This window comes from Neoarius graeffei, chromosome 6 (genome assembly GCF_027579695.1).
Source record: "Neoarius graeffei isolate fNeoGra1 chromosome 6, fNeoGra1.pri, whole genome shotgun sequence".
Lineage (NCBI taxonomy): Eukaryota > Metazoa > Chordata > Actinopteri > Siluriformes > Ariidae > Neoarius > Neoarius graeffei.
This window is the reverse complement of record NC_083574.1, coordinates 42,299,923-42,318,713: the sequence shown is the minus strand read 5'-3', so window position 1 is coordinate 42,318,713 and position 18,791 is coordinate 42,299,923. Positions and strand designations below refer to the sequence as shown.

The window sequence follows — 18,791 nt, the reverse complement described above, 5'->3', positions numbered from 1 at the left end:
CGTTGAATAATAGCAGAGACGAAGTCGAGGTGGATAATTGCTTTAGTATAAATACACAGGTGATTTATTTCAACTTCTAAAGTAGCATGTAAATGTAATAACGGCTTGGCGCAGGTTTGTGTCACTTATCTATGCCGAGTCACAAAATACTTTTGTTTTGAAACAGATAAAATAAATCACAATTCCACCTTACCTTTGAATAGTTTTAGACCAAACTTTGTAGCATCTTTAGTGCGTTTAGGAACAGCATTTTTTTTTTTCCATAATTTGTAATTCATCCTCACTTACCGTGACAAAGTGATTGGCTGCCATTTTGCCGAGTCGCTCGAGGTGATTATAGAGAAACGGTACGAATTTCTCGTCCAATCAGCGCACACAATTTTCTGTAATCACCTGCGTATTAAAGTTTAACTTCACCCCCAGCACTGAGCCTAACTCTACCCCCTGCATAATTTTGAGAAATGCTAAAAATGTGGACGAAGGCTGAAAGGGGCTGAGGAGGGGCTGGGTAGCGAAGGAGAGTTTGTAAACTCCTGTGAAGAGTCTTGATTTCTTATTTGAAAATGAACACCATTTCACAAACAACCACACACGGTGAGGGAGAGGGCTGGGGGAGATGGCTACGCACCTCTGATAGAGGGCTTTTTTTTTCTTTTAATAAAAAAAAAATCATGATGTAGAGAAGTACTAAATAGTCGACTCTACGTCGATTTTAACCAGTAGATGGTGTTTTGAGACGTTCCCTTTTAAAAATGCCATTTTTTTTTTAAAATTGAATGATAATTTTGTTAATATTAACACCAGCAGTGATGTTTCAGCCACAGTCGTCATATATAATTTAGTTTACAGCGCAAAACACACATTTAAGTGTGCAGTACCTCTTTAAAAACACATTCATTTACATCACATTTATGGAAGGAGTGTCAAATGCTAGCGCTTTGTAACAGTAAGAGGTAAAGTTCTAACTCATCAAGGTTTCAGACACCACAAATGCTTTAAAGGTCCCATGGCATGAAATTTTCACTTTCTGAGGTTTTTTAACGTTAAAATGAGTTCCTCTGACCTTCTTAAGTCACCCCAGTGGCTAGAAATTTCATAATGTGTAAACCAAACTATGCCCAACATTTGAGAATGGCGCGTCAAAACGGTGCATTGATGAGCTCTTCGCTTTACTACGTCAGCAAGGGAGATGATTCCCACCCACTGTATGGATTGCCCGCCCAGTTGTAGTGAGGAGACCATAGAGGACACAACAACATGGCATCACCTAAGCGAGCGAAACATGGAAGTTGCGCTGTACATGGATGTGACAACACAGAAAAGAGTCTGTTTTTACTGCCGACGGGAGAGCCCCTGAAGACGCAGTGGCTTAATTTTATTTACTCCAATAATACGCCGTCGAGTCTACCTAAGACGGTGTATGTTTGTCGGAAGCATTTTCCTGAGGAATGTTTCCACAACTTGGGACAGTACAGGGCAGGTTTTGCACATCAACTGTCACTGAAGCCTGGGTCCGTACCAAGCATCCCTGCCGCATCAGCCACAAACACCGAACAAGTAAGTGTATAACTGTTAAGTCGTTTTGCCGTGTTTTAAAATCGGTGCGTTAGCCTAGCAATGGCTACATTAGCTGTGCAGCTAACCGCTTCCTGCAGTTAGCCAGGTAATCTGCACTACAAAACTAAAGAGCATGCAGCATGCTCTGTTAAACTGAGTTTAGTCTGGAAATTGACTGTAACTTATGAGCTTATGTTTGACTATTGCTCCGCAATGCATGTCTTCTGTTGGATAAGCGATATGTTGCTGTAGTTGCTGCTTCTATCCTCTTTGGTTATGGAGTGCGTGTTCAAGCCTAGGGTATTATACGTTCGTAAACTACCACTCCGAACACTCTCACTCTCTGTTCTCTGTGTCACGTTGAGTTTACGAAAGGAGTCCGAGGGAGAACGGGGTTTTGTCTTAGCAGCGTGGCTACAGGCGCTGATAGCAGCGAGTATGTGTGTGCGCAGCTTGGTCAAGCCCCTCCCCCTCCCCCCATGGCCCGCCCCCACCCTCTACCTTTCCCCGCCTCCTGCTTCTCATTAGCAAAACGACGCACTGGGAAAAGCGCTGAAATGGGGCTTTCTCCCAGGAGGCTGTATTTACGTGCCGAGGGTTCATTTCGAGAAAGGCTGCGGATATAACATCTGGAAGCCTCCACGAGCCCGTTTAAAGCATCAACAAACCACCATGCCATGGGACCTTTAAGACACAGGACTTGGGGGGGTGCTTTTTTAAAGTGACATGACAAGCTGCTTTTTTGTGTTTCTTTTCTCCATGCATTTTTGTTTTCTTGGAGAGGGAATGGTGCAAAAGTACAATGTGTCATCCTTTAAGAAATAATTATAATTGGCAAATTACCGTTGCATAAAAGCAAGGCCTGTTGGGAAATAGTGACGCCACCCAGTCGATTAGTTAGTTTTCTATAACAACATGCCCAGTCCTGTTTCATTCCTTACAAAACATCCCTCTATTCAAGCTCAAAATATTGGTCTCTGTTAATATTCCTTACTTTTTAAATGCAATTTTTTTTCTCGCCATCATGAAGAGGGTCTGATGCCCAGAGTTGACTGTGATTTCATGTGAACAGTTTTCTAAGGATGGGAATAAATCTGGTAAATACTTTTCAATCCCCAGACAGCTGCTCTCACACAGTCTGTCTCATGAGCCTGCAAACAATATAAAACACAATTTTCTCCACTCCCTAACCCCTCTCTCTCTCTCTCTCTCTCTCTCTCTCTCTCAGATCTTGGCAGTAGGCCTGCAGATCGAGCCAGTCAAAATGAGAAACTGCGTCAGGGAAGCAGAGCAAGTGACCGAAGCTCCACAGGAGTAAATGGAAAAGGCTCAAGACGGCAGCTTCCGAAGCTTATCAAACCACAAGGTAAAAATGCACACGGACCCATAGATGTCGTCATTAACACAAGCCACAACCTGCACACACTATATGCTATACCACAGGGTTTTTTTGGTCCCCCCCAGTTCATAGTATAGAACGTTTGGACCTTTATCTGAGCTGTGACAGAAAACCAGCATTGTTTTTACAGACATGAATATAAACATTATTCATGTGTCACTAAATGAGTGAAAATGCAGGACCAGACCAGGCACTGGGAATATAGAAATCTTGCATTAATTAATATAAAGAAAATGAAAAATTAAGTATTTTAATTTATGCATATCGTACCTGGAGCCTTTTGTAGCATTCACTATATAATTTTGTTATTGTTTGTTCTTTACTGAACAATGAAGTTACACTGCAGTTAAAGAAATGTCTTTTGTGCTTGAAGGGAAAAATCACAAAATTTTCCGTGACGCACAGATCACACAGCTGTATCACACTGATCACAAAGCAGCCATAGTGTGTTTTTTAAATCCTAAAATGAGACATTTATGGTTAAAGCTAAGGTAGACAACTTTTTTTTATTTTAGAATTGTTGTATTTCTTGAAATTCTCTTTACATCCCGACAGCAATGGGGGGAAAAAATCCATCATTTATGGCAGTCACAGGGCTGTAAAAAGCTTATCCAGTCATTACATTTGGTCCAAATGAAATGACCTACCTGCCTGCTTACCTGTGTGCACTCTGCCTGTGCTCTCATTGCACATGATCGGAGTCTTCGACAAGTCTACGCAGACGTATTACAGACATACTGCTAAAGCGAGTGAGCTAGTCGACAGCTACGAGTACCAACAATAGCCATGTATATTGTTTACAGTTATTATGATGATATTGGGTGTTTTTCTTGCATGTGAAATGAGACATGAGGTAGTTGGATATGACGACACGATGCACTCGGTTCCTCTCCCCAGTGCTCTCTCTCTCTCGTTGACTCGCCCTCCAGCAGTAGTCAGGCAGTGCGCGTTCATGTGTTTTGTAGGAGGCCTGAAGGGACAGGGTGGGTATTTTTTGTTTGTTTATTTGTTTTTGGTTTTTTTCCCAACTTTCAAATTCAAGCTTACTCTTGCTGGTTTCACCAATGCTGCCTAGCTTTAAACGAGAAGCCAACCCTGCACTGATGAGCCATCAGAATCACTTTTCAAAGAGAACAGCTGTTTCCTTTCATGTGGGGTTGTGGCCTGTCATTCAGTGCGTTTCCATGCATGTAGAGAAAATCGAATTTCTGCCGTAGCTCGACTGAAATCGAAGTTCTAAATGCCATGGAAACACCTTAGCTCGGCTGAAATCGAACCGAACTGGATTTCTCGTAATCGAGCTACGCGACCTAGATTATGCGATTGTAGCCGAGCTACTTAGTGCATGTAAACCCTATCGAGCTACGTAGTCGAGCTACTTACTTCAGCACTGCCCCTTCCGGAAGTGACGAGACCACAAGCGGGAAACACAACAGCCTCGGTCGGCATGACAACAGTAGTAGAAACGTGCACTTCTGGAGCAATGAGGAGATAGAGTTCATGCTCATTCAGCTTAAGGAGTTGAATATATATATATATATATATATATATATATATATATATATATATATATATATATATATATAAGTGCTGTCAAGCAATTTAAAATATTTAATCGCGATTAATGTCGCGACTGTCATAGTTAACTCGCGATTAATCGCAATTTAATCGCACATTTTTGTCACATGAAAAACCATGTAATTCTCTTATCAGCATAAAGTGAATGGGCTTGCTCACTGTTCGAACTACGGGGGTACTCGGGGGATCTGAGATCCCCTGAAACAGACATGAGATCCCTTGAAAACATGATTTGGGAAATGTTGGGGGGTCTCTAAAATATTGGCAAAATGATGTTTATTGACATAGCAATCATGTGTAACGGGAAGCATTTGCATATCCGAAGTGAGCGTGCGATGGAGAGCCGCGCTCTGAGACAAGCGCAAGCACCCCCCCAAGGGAAAAAAAGGGACCTCCCGAAAATATCGGCATAGTTCGAACACTGGTTGTACCAAAAATTTTTTTTTTATTTTTTATTGCAGAGCATAACACGTCTTGTCACAGCCACTGCAAAGTCAGGCTGGAGCCGCCGATGGGAAAACGAAACCTAAGCCGAGCACCGTGGCTCTTCGGGGGAGGCCAGAGGACTCTGGCTGTGCGGGGCGGGGCATTACAGTCTAGCTGCTATCGTTTTTCTAAGCAAAGTCTCTGTTCCAAGTTCCTGGCAGTTTCAAAAGCTTATGAAAAACCTACATCATGTCACAGAGCGTTAATCTCGCGATGATAAAATTACCGCCATTAAAATTGAGTCACGTTAACGCGTTAATAACACGACATTTTTGACGGCACTAATATATATATAATATCTCGATGTTGCTGTCCTCGTCATCGTTCTTCTTGTGAACACGGAACTGATAACTTTGTTTATACTCTTGAATAGCTCTTCATGACGACAACCGGAGGTGTACCAACACGATGGGGCGTGTAGCGCCACCTGTGGCTCGGGTGCACAATGTACCTCACACAATAGCTCGATTTCCTTGTGTGCATGTAGGATTGGATTTCTCTGGCACCCCTGCTGGGACCCTTAGCTCGATTACCGACAGTAGCTCGATTTGGATGTGCATGTAAACGCACTGATTGAGAATTCAATTGGAGGTTTAGAACTGGAGGACGTCTCCTGGCTTAATGACGGACCGTTCAGTTTAAACTAAAAGCTCAAAGCTCACACAACTGAAGGATTAATGTGGGATATTCAGCCACACAGAACATTGTTGGCAGTTATGTACAATGAAGTATTGCCACGTTTGATTTTGCGCGTAGCTGCTGTAAAAACCATGCTAAAATTAAGCACTTAATTGCAGTGTAACTGAGACTTACAATCCCAAACTTTTTATCTTATCTTTTATTACTTCTTTTACCCAAAGCTTAGAATGAGTTACTGGGTTTTTGAGACAAAATCTAAAAACAGAGATCCGTAGAACATTGTCACAACACTGAAGGTGATGTAGAATGTGCGCGCGCGCATCATTGCTACAACTTGTGATTTTTTTAAAAGGTTTCTCAGTCTTGGTTATGACTATAGGTATAACCCCAGGAGTGATGTGATGTATTCTGAGAACATTGAGTGTAGAATGGTTTGCTAATTAAGGCTCATTACCAGGCACTAATTAAGAGCTTATTTCTAGACGCTTAATGCCGTCATTAAAGTGGCCAATGAGCCATGTCATTGAGTCTCGTCTGCTAAAAAGCTTTGAATCTCATGCCAAACAGGGCGCAGCAGTATCCTTGAACTGAAGCTGTGTGTCTGGTAAAGAATGAACAGAAATTGGTTTGAACAGTGTCAGAGATAAGATTAAGGGCCTGGTCCTACAATAACTATAACTACACCTATAACTCCAGCTATGACTATCCCTCTGCCTGAGTTTAGTTCCAGTCTGGAGCAGTCACACCACAACTATTATCCCCACTATAATATCGCTTGGTCCTGACACTCAGGGAAATAAATACATGCAGCTTAGGAACAGTCATGGAAGTTTTTCCAAGTAGGAGCACATTATTCCGGGTCGTACTGTATAGCTTGGACTTCAAAACAACCCATGCACACACTCCGGTGGTCGATGTAACACGGATAGGTCACGGATTACGGAAATATAATAAAGGATACAAAATACAGAGCGGTTACGGATTTTAATACGGATGCATCACGGATACTAATAATTTACGGCTTGGTCACGGACGTTTCAGTATATTGCAGATTAGTTACCGATTTCATATGGATGATTTATCACTGATTAAAAAATTAAGAAGCCTAAAACAATTAAATGTTCGGACTGCCGAAGTTCATCTCATCTCATTATCTCTAGCTGCTTTATCCTGTTCTACAGGGTCGCAGGCAAGCTGGAGCCTATCCCAGCTGACTACGGGCGAAAGGCGGGGTACACCCTGGACAAGTCGCCAGGTCATCACAGGGCTGACACATAGACACAGACAACCATTCACACTCTCATTCACACCTACGGTCAATTTAGAGTCACCAGTTAACCTAACCTGCATGTCTTTGGACTGTGGGGGAAACCGGAGCACCCGGAGGAAACCCACGCGGACACGGGGAGAACATGCAAACTCCACACAGAAAGGCCCTCGCCGGCCCCGGGGCTCGAACCCGGACCTTCTTGCTGTGAGGCGACAGCGCTAACCACTACACCACCGTGCCGCCTCTGCTGAAGTTCATAATTAAAATATCTTACCTGCATTTATATGTTTACTTTATTAATTTACTATTGATATTTCACGGAAAATATTCACATATCCGTGAATAAAAGATCCGTGCTTTTGTATTTTATATATATATTTTTTAATTTTCCATGAATCCGTATTGCGTGACCTTCATGATGCAACAAGGATGTACAAAGATGCCCAGGGAAAAATAGCACATGCTCAGACAATGTCAAAATTACCTGATTGGTCCGATGTTCTATCAGATCAGGTCCAATCACTCCAGAAGCAATCTCCTCAATAATGATACGGATAAACCCAGGCCTGGGCTATAGATATCAGTAACCACATAAACTGCAGGGGACTGATTTTGCTTATAGTTATCGGTATTGTGGGACCGTGCTTTAAGATAGGAAGTGGCCATCCTGTTTTGATAACCCGCAGACAAGTGACCAAATTTAATTTGAGTTTAAAATGCACAAGGTGAGTACAGATAAGCGCTAAAGTCAATACAGCTCTGTTTCTCACTTTCCGTGCTGCTAAGGATAGTCGAATACAGTAACGCGTGAGATGCTTGGCATTTTGGGATGGGGGTACTTTCTAATCCCGCTTTGAGTTTTAGTGGTGGAAATGAACTATATGATCTGTGTGTTTCTCTGGTCCTGCACTGTAGTGCCTCCTAAACCAGCACACCTCCAGCGTCCAGTGACCGAGCTGTATAAACCGCTGAGCAGGAGCTCACCCTTTAGCTCCAGGATGGAGGAGCGAGGAGAAGGAGGAGGAGGAAAAGGCAGAGTGTCTGATCTTATCAGCCGCTTTGAGGAAAACAGGTACACACGCAAAGCGGCAGCCAGCAGGACAACTAGAGGCTTTTCTGCTTGGTGGCTTCTTCCTGGTCTTTGTTGCTTCTGGAATGCTGTTAGACTGATAAACAAGATAATTAAGCCCTTGATGTTAAAGCGAAGCACTTTGTGTTACTTGGCACTTGCGTTTTCATATCCTCTGATGTAGTAGTTCACAAAAGCCTCCTAAACCAGGCAGTCTGTAATTTTTTTTTTTTTTTTTTTTTTTTGTATTTTGTCCCAGTAGTGGAACTCATCTCTCATCTCATTATCTCTAGCCGCTTTGTCCTGTTCTACAGGGTCGCAGGCAAGCTGGAGCCTATCCCAGCTGACTACGGGTGAAAGGTGGGGTACACCCTGGACAAGTCGCCAGGTCATCACAGGGCTGACACATAGACACAGACAACCATTCACACTCACATTCACACCTACGCTCAATTTAGAGTCACCAGTTAACCTAACCTGCATGTCTTTGGACTGTGGGGGAAACCGGAGCACCCGGAGGAAACCCACGCGGACACGAGGAGAACATGCAAACTCCACACAGAAAGGCCCTCGCCGGCCACAGGGCTCGAACTCCATTTTTTGACTCCATTTTTGGTACAGATGCTTAGAATATAAATTGGAACAAGGCAAAAAGCGATCTGGCAAAATTTGGTGAAAGTCAATTTTATGAACCACCCTAGCGTGCATTCCCCTGAAGAACCGCCTCCTTCCATTCTGCCATCAACTGGTCGTGTTAAATAAAGCTGCTGAGAAATCATTGAACTTGATTTTATCCAGTCTATGGACGTGACGTGACCCTAATGATTACTGATCGGCTGTCTCAGTGTCACCTGTGAAAAAACCCAATCACGTTTTAGAAAAGAAAAGGAAAAAAACATCCACTTTCAAAGCTGCTTCATAGTAACAAGGACCTTGATAGAAATGTAGTGGAGTAAAAAGTACGATATTTGTCTTTCAAATGTAGTGAAGTTAAAGTCATAAGTTTCCAAAAAAAATACTCAAGTAAAGTACAGATACTCAAAAAGTGTACTTAAGTACAGTACTCAAGTAAATGTACTTCGTTACTGTCCACCTGTGGTATTCAGACCTCACTAACTTGATCCCTAACCAGCAGGTCTGTAAATAATGATCACTTGGATGTAATGTGTTCTGTCCGTGGGTAACTGAGGAGGAAAAAGTCCTGTAGTGCCAATAAATAACCTGAATATGATTTACATGTGTATAAGCCTATGTCTAATATCTGAGTTGGGGGCGTCCCTGGCTGCAAAACACTTCAGATTCCTTGTTCTAGTGATGAAATACAATCTCTTAATATTTGATAGTAATCTGATATACCACGCACTGAAAGGCTCCGGTTGAAATTATGGATTGTCTGAGGTGACTGGCAGCCCTGAAGAAAATATTACTACGCCAGTCACCTCAGACAATCCATAATTTCAACCGGAGCCTCTCGGTGCATGGTATATTAGATTTATATCCCTCATCAAAAAATTCCAAACGAAGTGTCACCATTTGAATCTCGGCATAAACTCTCTGGAGGCAGCCATGTTTGTTTACGTCAGAGCGACCTTCGGCCCGCGCGTGTGCAATGTACTATGATTTCTCCTGCCTCGCTAGGCATGATCATGATACATAGATCTACACATACAAATGGTCGCGGAGCCACAGCTGTGACTCAAGTCGGCTGTATAGCTTGAAATTGTGACCTCAGTTCATGGTATATCCAGGATATACCATGACTGACTCGTACCATGTCCATTTTTTTCAAAATTTTTGACGTCACAGGATACACTGCTTAATCAGTGGTGGAGCTATTTTATGTCATGTGAGCCAATCCCTGCACGGGAATTTTTTTGATGTGGGATATTTAACAATTATTTCACGAATTTGAGTCATACATGAGCTGACGCACCTTGTCGGCTATAAGCCTTCTTCTTATTATTATTATTATTATTAGTAATAATCTCATCTCATTATCTCTAGCCGCTTTATCCTTCTACAGGGTCGCAGGCAAGCTGGAGCCTATCCCAGCTGACTACGGGCGAAAGGCGGGGTACACCCTGGACAAGTCGCCAGGTCATCACAGGGCTGACACATAGACACAGACAACCATTCACACCTACGGTCAATTTAGAGTCACCAGTTAACCTAACCTGCATGTCTTTGGACTGTGGGGGAAACCGGAGCACCCGGAGGAAACCCACGCGGACACGGGGAGAACATGCAAACTCCACACAGAAAGGCCCTCGCCAGCCCCGGGGCTCGAACCCAGGACCTTCTTGCTGTGAGGCGACAGCGCTAACCACTACACCACCGCGCCGCCCATTATTAATAATAATAATAATAATAATAATAATATCAGCCCTGTGATGACCTGACGACTTGTCCAGGGTGTACCCCGCCTTTCGCCCGTAGTCAGCTGGGATAGGCTCCAGCTTGCCTGCGACCCTGTAGAACAGGATAAAGCGGCTACAGATAATGAGATGAATAATAATATCATCACTCCATCCATCCATTATCTGTAGCCGCTTATCCTGGTCTACAGGGTCGCAGGCAAGCTGGAGCCTATCCCAGCTGATTATGGGCAAGAGGCAGGGTACACCCTGGACGAGTCGCCAGGTTATCGCAGAGCTGACAAAGAGACAAACAACCAATCACATTCACACCTACGGTCAATTTAGAGCCACCAGTTAACCTAACCTGCATGTCTTTGGACTGTGGGGGAAACCGGAGCACCCGGATGCGGGGAGAACATGCAAACTCCACACAGAAAGGCCCTTGCTGGCCACTGGGCTTGAACCCAGGACCTTCTTGCTGTGAGGCGACAGTGCTAACCACTACACCACCGTGCCGCCTTCATCATCATCAGTTAAATTTATATAGCACCTTCCTCATACCCAAGGTCGCGTTACAATTATGGGGGGGGGTCCACCAAAAGGTCAGGATGTCATTCCAGTAGTGTAGCAGCCACAGTCCCACCAAAAGGCCCACGAAAATAAGTCCCACACCCATCACGATGCCATATGGCAACACCGCCTGGAACACTGCGCCATGGATCCACAAAGCAAGCACAGAAGCACCGCCACGCAGAGCGCTGGTATGTCCCAAACCACCTGCACAGCCACCGTGACACCACCGAGCAACATCACTCGGAAAACCGCGCCAAGCACAAAAGCGCCACCACACAGAGCGCTGGACTATCACAACGTTAAAAGAGCAACAAGCTCACTGTAGTCCATAGCGCGGAGCACAGGCATCACCCACGGCGAACTAAGGCCTGGAGAGAACCGACGCCCAAAACTGGGTCCGGCGCTACACCAAACAAAACACTCGGCAGACAAAACACTCCAGCAAAAACTAAAAACCAACATCAAACTACACAAAAAAGAAAAACAAATGGAAAATAAAATAAAAAGCTCCGGTGAGAAGCGGCAGCCAGAATGCGCACGGCGTACTCTCAAACGGAAATATTGCCAATGCCGTGTACGACAAGATTGAGTGGAATAACCATTTTATTCTATCCACATTCACTGCATTTTGAGAAACGGAGCATTTTTATTTTAATTTTTTGCAAATTCGATAAATAAAAACTTGATACAAAATGTCTGACACAATAATTTCCACTTGGAATGTAAACAAACCGGCGAAATGACAGTAGCAATTTGTGAAAAATGCTCTAATAATAATTCTTGAAAATAAAAAATGCGTTTTTATCATCAAATACTTTCATTCCATATTTTGTTGCTTTTTTGTATTTTGGGGGGTTTTGTTTTCAAGTAGTTTTTATTTCGTCCTCGGTTGGTTCAGCAACACACGCCGCCATTCTGTTGTTCTCTACTCACGGTATATGAGCTGATATCCTAGTAGTGGAGTAGCCAATCGGAGCGCATGACTGCTCATATCCAGTGAATGTGGCGAGAATAAAATCTTTCGTCTTTGTTCATCCACTTCATCTGGCTCAAAAGCCGCCTGTGCCAACATTTCAGCCATATGGAGCTGATGAAATTTATGTATGGTGAGAATCCTGTAGATTTGTGAGCTGATGACTGAACACGCAAACCCTCGAGTCAGGCTCGTGTTCCATGCCTGGAATATTTGTATAGCATTGAGTATGTAATTTGGTTATTGCTTGTTCACCAGCTTTTCACTTGGATACAAATGAGTGTTACATGACCAGCCATATTATTACTCTCCATTTAGTCATGTTTTTTTTTTCCCATTCAAGCAGAAACGTTTTAAAAGTTAACGAGCACCAATTCTTCACTAACCTGAACATCCCCATTAAGGAAGAGCAACCTACTGTTGTAATACATCCTTAATTGTGTAACGAAAAATGAGGTTGAAAGTGAAAATCTTTACCGTCAGTTTCAAGGTTGTACGGGAAGACTTGATCAGAAAGTAGAAGTTGGGTGACTTCCAGTTGCTAGAAAGGGCTTCTCAAGAGTGGTATTGAGAACAAACAGAAGAAATGAGATTTCGAATGAGCAAGATGAGCAAGTTCTTCTAGAATTACGAAGTTGTATTATATTTTATGATGAAGGCTACACTGGTAAGAAAACATTTTTACTATTTGCTTCTGTTTTATATGCTGTGGCTCACTCGGATACGGTTTAGTGATGCTAGACTGCACCCTACTGGTGGGCTTTAGCAAATAAATTATAGCCAAGTGTGTTTTATGCCTCAGTTTATTATTTTACTTTATATATCCTAGTCTTGTGAGTTTTTCAATCAGATATGGTGCGCTAGGCTGTCGTAATTTTAAATGTTGGTTTACATTTACAGAGGCAGATTGACTCGTGGGGCGGCACGGTGGTGTAGTGGTTAGCACTGTCGCCTCACAGCAAGAAGGTCCGGGTTCGAGCCCCGTGACCGGCGAGGGCCTTTCTGTGCGGAGTTTGCATGTTCTCCCCGTGTCCGCGTGGGTTTCCTCCGGATGCTCCGGTTTCCCCCACAGTCCAAAGACATGCAGGTTAGGTTAAGTGGTGACTCTAAATTGACCGTAGGTGTGAATGTGAGTGTGAATGGTTGTCTGTGTCTATGTGTCAGCCCTGTGATGAGCTGGCGACTTGTCCAGGGTGTACCCCGCCTTTCGCCCGTAGTCAGCTGGGATAGGCTCCAGCTTGCCTGCGACCCTGTAGAACAGGATAAAGCGGCTACAGATAATGAGATGAGATGAGATTGACTCGTGGGTAATATTACAAGTAGCATGTTGGAACAGAATGTTAGATACGAGTGTGTGTGTGTGTGTGTGCAAGAAGAAGAAAAAACCTTTATTTGTCACATGCACACTTCAAGCACAGTGAAATTCATCCTCTGCATTTAACCCATCTGAAGCAGTGAGAACACACAGCCAGAGCAGTGGGCAGCCACACCAGAGCGCCCGGGGAGCAGTCAGGGCTCAGGTACTTTGCTCAAGGGCACTTCAGCCCAAGGCCGCCCCACGTCAACCTAACTGCATGTCTTTGAACTGTGGGGGAAACCGGAGCACCCAGAGGAAACCCACACAGACACGGGGAGAACATGCAAACTCCACACAGAAAGCCCCTCGCCGGCCACGGGGCTCGAACCCAGAACCTTCTTGCTGTGAGGCGGCCGTGCTAACCACTACACCACCGTGCCGAGAGAGAGAGACGAAGGCTGTGAAAGACTAAGACTGTGGAAACACAAGTGTGTAGGACAGTACTATTAATGGGGTTTAAAGCAGGCGTTTGGAGGTCTGTGGAGATGGAGTGTAGACATGGGGTCTGGGATTTTGTTTTTCAACCTATTATTAGCAAAAGTATTATTTTATGTTGTGTTGTTTGAGTTACAGTCTGAACTTTGACAAGCAGGTCTATAAATGATGTCAACTTGGATGTAATGTTTTCTGTCTGTGGAAAGTTCAGGAATAAAACACTATGGTGCTAATAAATTGCTATGATAATGATGTACACATTTAACTAATGATGCTAATTAACAGTTATTCCATGAAATCAAGTCATGCATGAGGTGATGGCCGACGAGTCAGCTATAAGCCATGTACGACGAGATTGAGTGGGTGGAATAACTGTTTTATTCTATCCACCTTCACTAGATTTTGAGAAACGGAGCATTATTTTTTTTGCAAATTCGATAAGTAAAAACTTTATACAAAACGTCCGACAAAATAATTTCCGCTTAGAATGTAAACAAACCGGCGAAATGACGGGAGCAATTTGTGAAAAATGCATAATTGGGGGGGAAAAAAACATTCTTAGCATCAAATAAATTTTTTGTATTTTTGGGGTTTTGTTTTCGAGTAGTTTTTATGTCATCCGTGGTTGGTTCAGCAACACGCTCCGCCATTTTGTTTTTCTCTACTCACGGTATATGAGCTGATATCCTAGTAGTAGAGTAGCCAATCAGAGCACGCGACTGCTCATATCCAGTGAATGTGGGTAGAATAATACGAGAATAGCTTTTAGATTATGTTCAGATTAGGAAAAGTGTGTGTGTGAGATTGTATTGTACAGTTTAAACGGGTCCCTGACCTCTTCAAAATGCAAATCTCTTTCTCTCATCCTCATTTTTAAAATTAAATTGAATTCCTCTGTTATTAAAGCTTTGATCACTGGTTCTTCACTACAGATTGTTTTCTCAGAAGTGGGCACTGGCTTGAAGTAGCAGTGTCTTATGGAATAATCTTGCCACCCACGACAAGCCATAAATGCTGATTTCTACCTCTATAAATATGCACGCGCACACACACACACACACGTACATCCTGTTTGTGTTTTCAGGTCTAATGACGTCATTCTTTTTACGTTTTGTGTAGGAGTCAGGCTCTGATTGTGTCGCTACACTCAAGTTCCTGTCTGTCCTTGAGACAGACATTGAAAATGTGTTGTAATGGCATTAGCAGGAGCTGATGGTTGGTCTAAGGGGCGTTTTTAAGAGTTTGTGAATCCTGATTAGACGATGTCGTTATAACAGGCTGCATGCATTTCAACTCGTTGATCATGAAAAGAAGTATAAGAGTTGATTTTCTGGACATTAGTTCTAGCTGCACAGCAAATCTCAGGTTTAGATCAACTCATTTGAATGTTAGCGTTTCTATAGTAACAGTAATTGGCCGTGACTTGTATGGTAGATGCTCCTTATAATCTAAGCCTAATAATAAACCGGTTAAAGAATAGCGTTGTTTTTTTAATTTACGAAGAAAAATAGATTGTTGATGCAATGACGCTTTCTGCAAGGAGACTCTCTCTTTTATTTAATTTTTATTTAACACTTTTAACAATTTATATATCTTTTTTTTTATTTTTTTTTACACAATTAACAATTTATCCTTTATTTAACAAGTTTTTCCACCATTGGAGAGTGTTCATGACTTTGCACTTCCTGGTTTCTCAGCAACATGAGCTATATTTCTGTCTAATAATAATAAAAAAAAGTCTCGTAAGGGGCGGCACGGTGGTGTAGTGGTTAGCGCCGTCGCCTCACAGCAAGAAGGTCCGGGTTCGAGCCCCGTGGCCGGCGAGGGCCTTTCTGTGCGGAGTTTGCATGTTCTCCCCGTGTCCGCGTGGGTTTCCTCCGGGTGCTCCGGTTTCCCCCACAGTCCAAAGACATGCAGGTTAGGTTAACTGGTGACTCTAAATTGACCGTAGGTGTGAATGTGAGTGTGAATGGTTGTCTGTGTCTATGTGTCAGCCCTGTGATGACCTGGCGACTTGTCCAGGGTGTACCCCGCCTTTCGCCCGTAGTCAGCTGGGATAGGCTCCAGCTTGCCTGCGACCCTGTAGAAGGATAAAGCGGCTAGAGATAATGAGATGAGATGAGATGGTCAAGATCATCTCATTTTTCTTTGCCCAGATTTTTTTTTTTTTAAACTAAATAGCTGATTGTAAGAATTGTACAGTGTCGTGGTGTGGTGTACCGAACGCACCACCCTGAGGTCCTGCTATCCACCCTGTACAGGAAAGGGCTGTCTGCAGGTGGGCCACAATCTGGGAAACAGCTGGAGGGCCTGCAGGATGTGTGTGCGCGCACGTGCTGTTCTGGCCCTGGTTTCTTTTTTGTCTGGAAGACTATAGAAAGCAGAATCCTAATTTGGATCATGTCTTTTTTTGATCTGGGTTTTTTTTTTCTTTCTTTCCACGTGCACTGCAGAACCTGTGGGTAGATCATTTTTAAAACTTGTGCAAACTGTAGTATCACTCTGTCAAGGAGTGTGTGTGTAATCTTGGCACGCGCTCTGAAGTAGGGCAGCAGGCTATCTCACGGGACACGGCGTGGCTGTACCTCTGCAACCTAGCCCCTCTTTTCCTTTGCCTGTTCCTCCCATCCTCTTCTTCCCTTTTTTTTCTCTCTCTCTCTACCTCCCCTGACCTGCATGCTCGCACATCCTCCGCAACCACTGAAACTCGCATGCGCAGTTACAGACATATACACAACGCACTGCCCTACATGATAGAGGAAGTTTGTGCAGCTAGAGTGGAGTATTTTTAACTTGCACACTCACATTTTCATACCTGCTCCCTCTCGCTCGCTTTCTCGCTGGAGCTCTGCAGAAACGAGAGGCTTTTTACTGATTAGCAGAAAGAAATTGAACGATCTACCTACCTGCCTACTCTGTGTCTTTCTTTTACACACAGCCACACAGACAGGAGGGACGGCTCTCCTCAGAAACACGCAGCCAAGCCTGCTAAGGGCAGTCCGGTACACAGGAGTTGCCAGAAAGCGACGGATACTAAAGAGCACAGTCAGGACAGCAGCACCAGCCATGAGCACATGCCCTCTACCAATGGAGTGTTAGGTCAGATGGACAGAAAGGGCGATGACAGCAGAGCTGCAAAGCCAGATGGCGAAGCGCTGCTGAATGGAGATATGGTGGAGCAAAGTGTGGACGGGGTCACAGACACGTCTCCGAGTGTCCTCGAGATGCCTAAGAAAAAGGACGAGAGCAGGAGGACAGAGGCAGAGAACGAGACCAGTGTGGATGACGGGGGCACGGAACACAAGGTGAGTAATGTGATATATGTACATGAGAGATTTAATATGGGCAGCTGTATTTGTCATATTCTTAATATAGCGTGTGTGTGTGACAGCAAGAGACTGAGAGCTGTGAGTTGTTTAGCTTGGTGCATTTTCAGTGTCGCACCAGGGCAAAGACCGACTCACTTATCTGACACGTCTTGCCTACTGGTGCTGTGCGATCTCCACCGAGTTGCCAAGCTGGTGCTAACTATAGAGCCTTCATCAGAAAGAGACAGTCAGCTCTTCTACAGAAGCTTCTTTACCTCCTATGATGCTTCTGAGCAATGTAGTAGAGTTACATATGCAGTTTTTGTTTTTTAATAATCTCTGGTACTATTTTTTTTTTTATTTCCTGCTTTGTGTATGTTGTGAATAATCTAGCACTTACGTTATGTTCTAGCAATCGTGTCTAAATAGGGTCACCATTTCATGGATGGATGGATGGGATGGATGGGATGGATGGACAGCACTGAGAGAACTGATTTTCTCAGTAGTTCTGGATTCAACTGAGATTATGATGTTCTGTTTATGAACCAGTCACCATCTGATGGAATGATTGTTAGAGGAGAACTAACTTGGCTAACGTTAAAGTAAATGAATCGTAAAATACGAATTTCCTTGTAATTAAGCACTCTGACATGTAATTCAAAGTAGCACCAAGTTGGAGTAATTCTGAAAGGATGTTGTTGATTTTCACATTTAAAAGTGGCCAAGTTTGGGCATCGGTCAAAATACATGTACGCCACCATATTCATGTGCACTGTAATAATAATAGTTCAATTTATACAGTGCCTTTCTCACACCCAAGGTCACTTTACAATTAGGAGAATTAAAAAAAATAAGTCCACCAAAAGAGGGTCAGGATGTAATTCCAATGGCGTAGCTACCACAGTCCCACCAGGTGCACGAAGATAAATTCCACACCACCTGCTCAGCGACCATGACACCACTGGGCAATATCGCTTGGAACACTGCACGAAGCAGCGCTGCACAGAATGCTGGACAACCCTGATGTTAAAAAGAGCAATGTGCTCACTGCAGTCCATAGCGAGGAGCACAGGCATCACCTACGGTGCACCGAGGCCTGAAGGGAACCGACGCCAGAACTGGGTCTGGAGCTACACCACAGCTAGTGGACAAAAAACAAACCTCAACCTACACACACAAAAGGAAAAGCTCCTTTCCCGTGAGAAGCGGCAGCCAAAATGCGCACGGCGTATTCTCGACCAGATACCGTGAAAAGTCAAAATGAGGCTGTGGGATTGATGTAGAAGTTGCTGAAGCCGGATCCAGGGGAGATCCCACCGTTTGCTTACCGTATGGTCTACTGTGGTGATTTTGCTTGTGACTTTTTTTTTTTCTCTCATATTGTTGTATTATCTTTTGTGTTCTGTGACGATAATGCCGTATTGCACTGCATTTGGTTGTAAAAACGGTCCTGGTCGGTCAACTTGTCCGCCGGGATTGGCATGGCATGGCTCTCTACTAGCTCACGGGAAGCAACTCTGACGTCACGACGGCTGCACCGGTTGAACAAAAGAGTTCAATATAAATTACGCATTTTCTCTGTTTATTCCACTTTAGACACATTACAGAAACACTGTCCTAGAACTGATATGGTGACTAGAATTCGGTTAGTTTTCAGTGATCGTTTCCTTTAATGGTGACGACCACAAATTGTGGCTTGTGGTGTTCTGACAGTTTTGATGCAAGCTAGTTTACTCAGTTTATTAACTAGTTGGCATTTTTCTTTCAATAATAATAATATTTTAACTCCA

At 43.6% G+C, this 18,791-nt stretch overlaps 1 protein-coding gene across 3 annotated transcripts in view; it reads left to right on the top strand.

The window, feature by feature from the left end:
• fgd4a (FYVE, RhoGEF and PH domain containing 4a) overlaps positions 1 to 18,791 on the top strand; it is a 178,736-nt gene that overhangs the window by 123,490 nt on the left and 36,455 nt on the right. For 2 of the 3 annotated variants that reach the window (XM_060923681.1, XM_060923682.1), the window contains exons 3-5: positions 2,786 to 2,923; positions 7,845 to 8,001; positions 16,632 to 16,998. In XM_060923681.1, the coding sequence (XP_060779664.1) occupies positions 2,786 to 2,923; positions 7,845 to 8,001; positions 16,632 to 16,998 (662 nt within the window). Of the gene's footprint in view, positions 1 to 1,350; positions 1,558 to 2,785; positions 2,924 to 7,844; positions 8,002 to 16,631; positions 16,999 to 18,791 lie in introns of those variants that run through there. The other variant, XM_060923683.1, reaches the window with a different exon arrangement.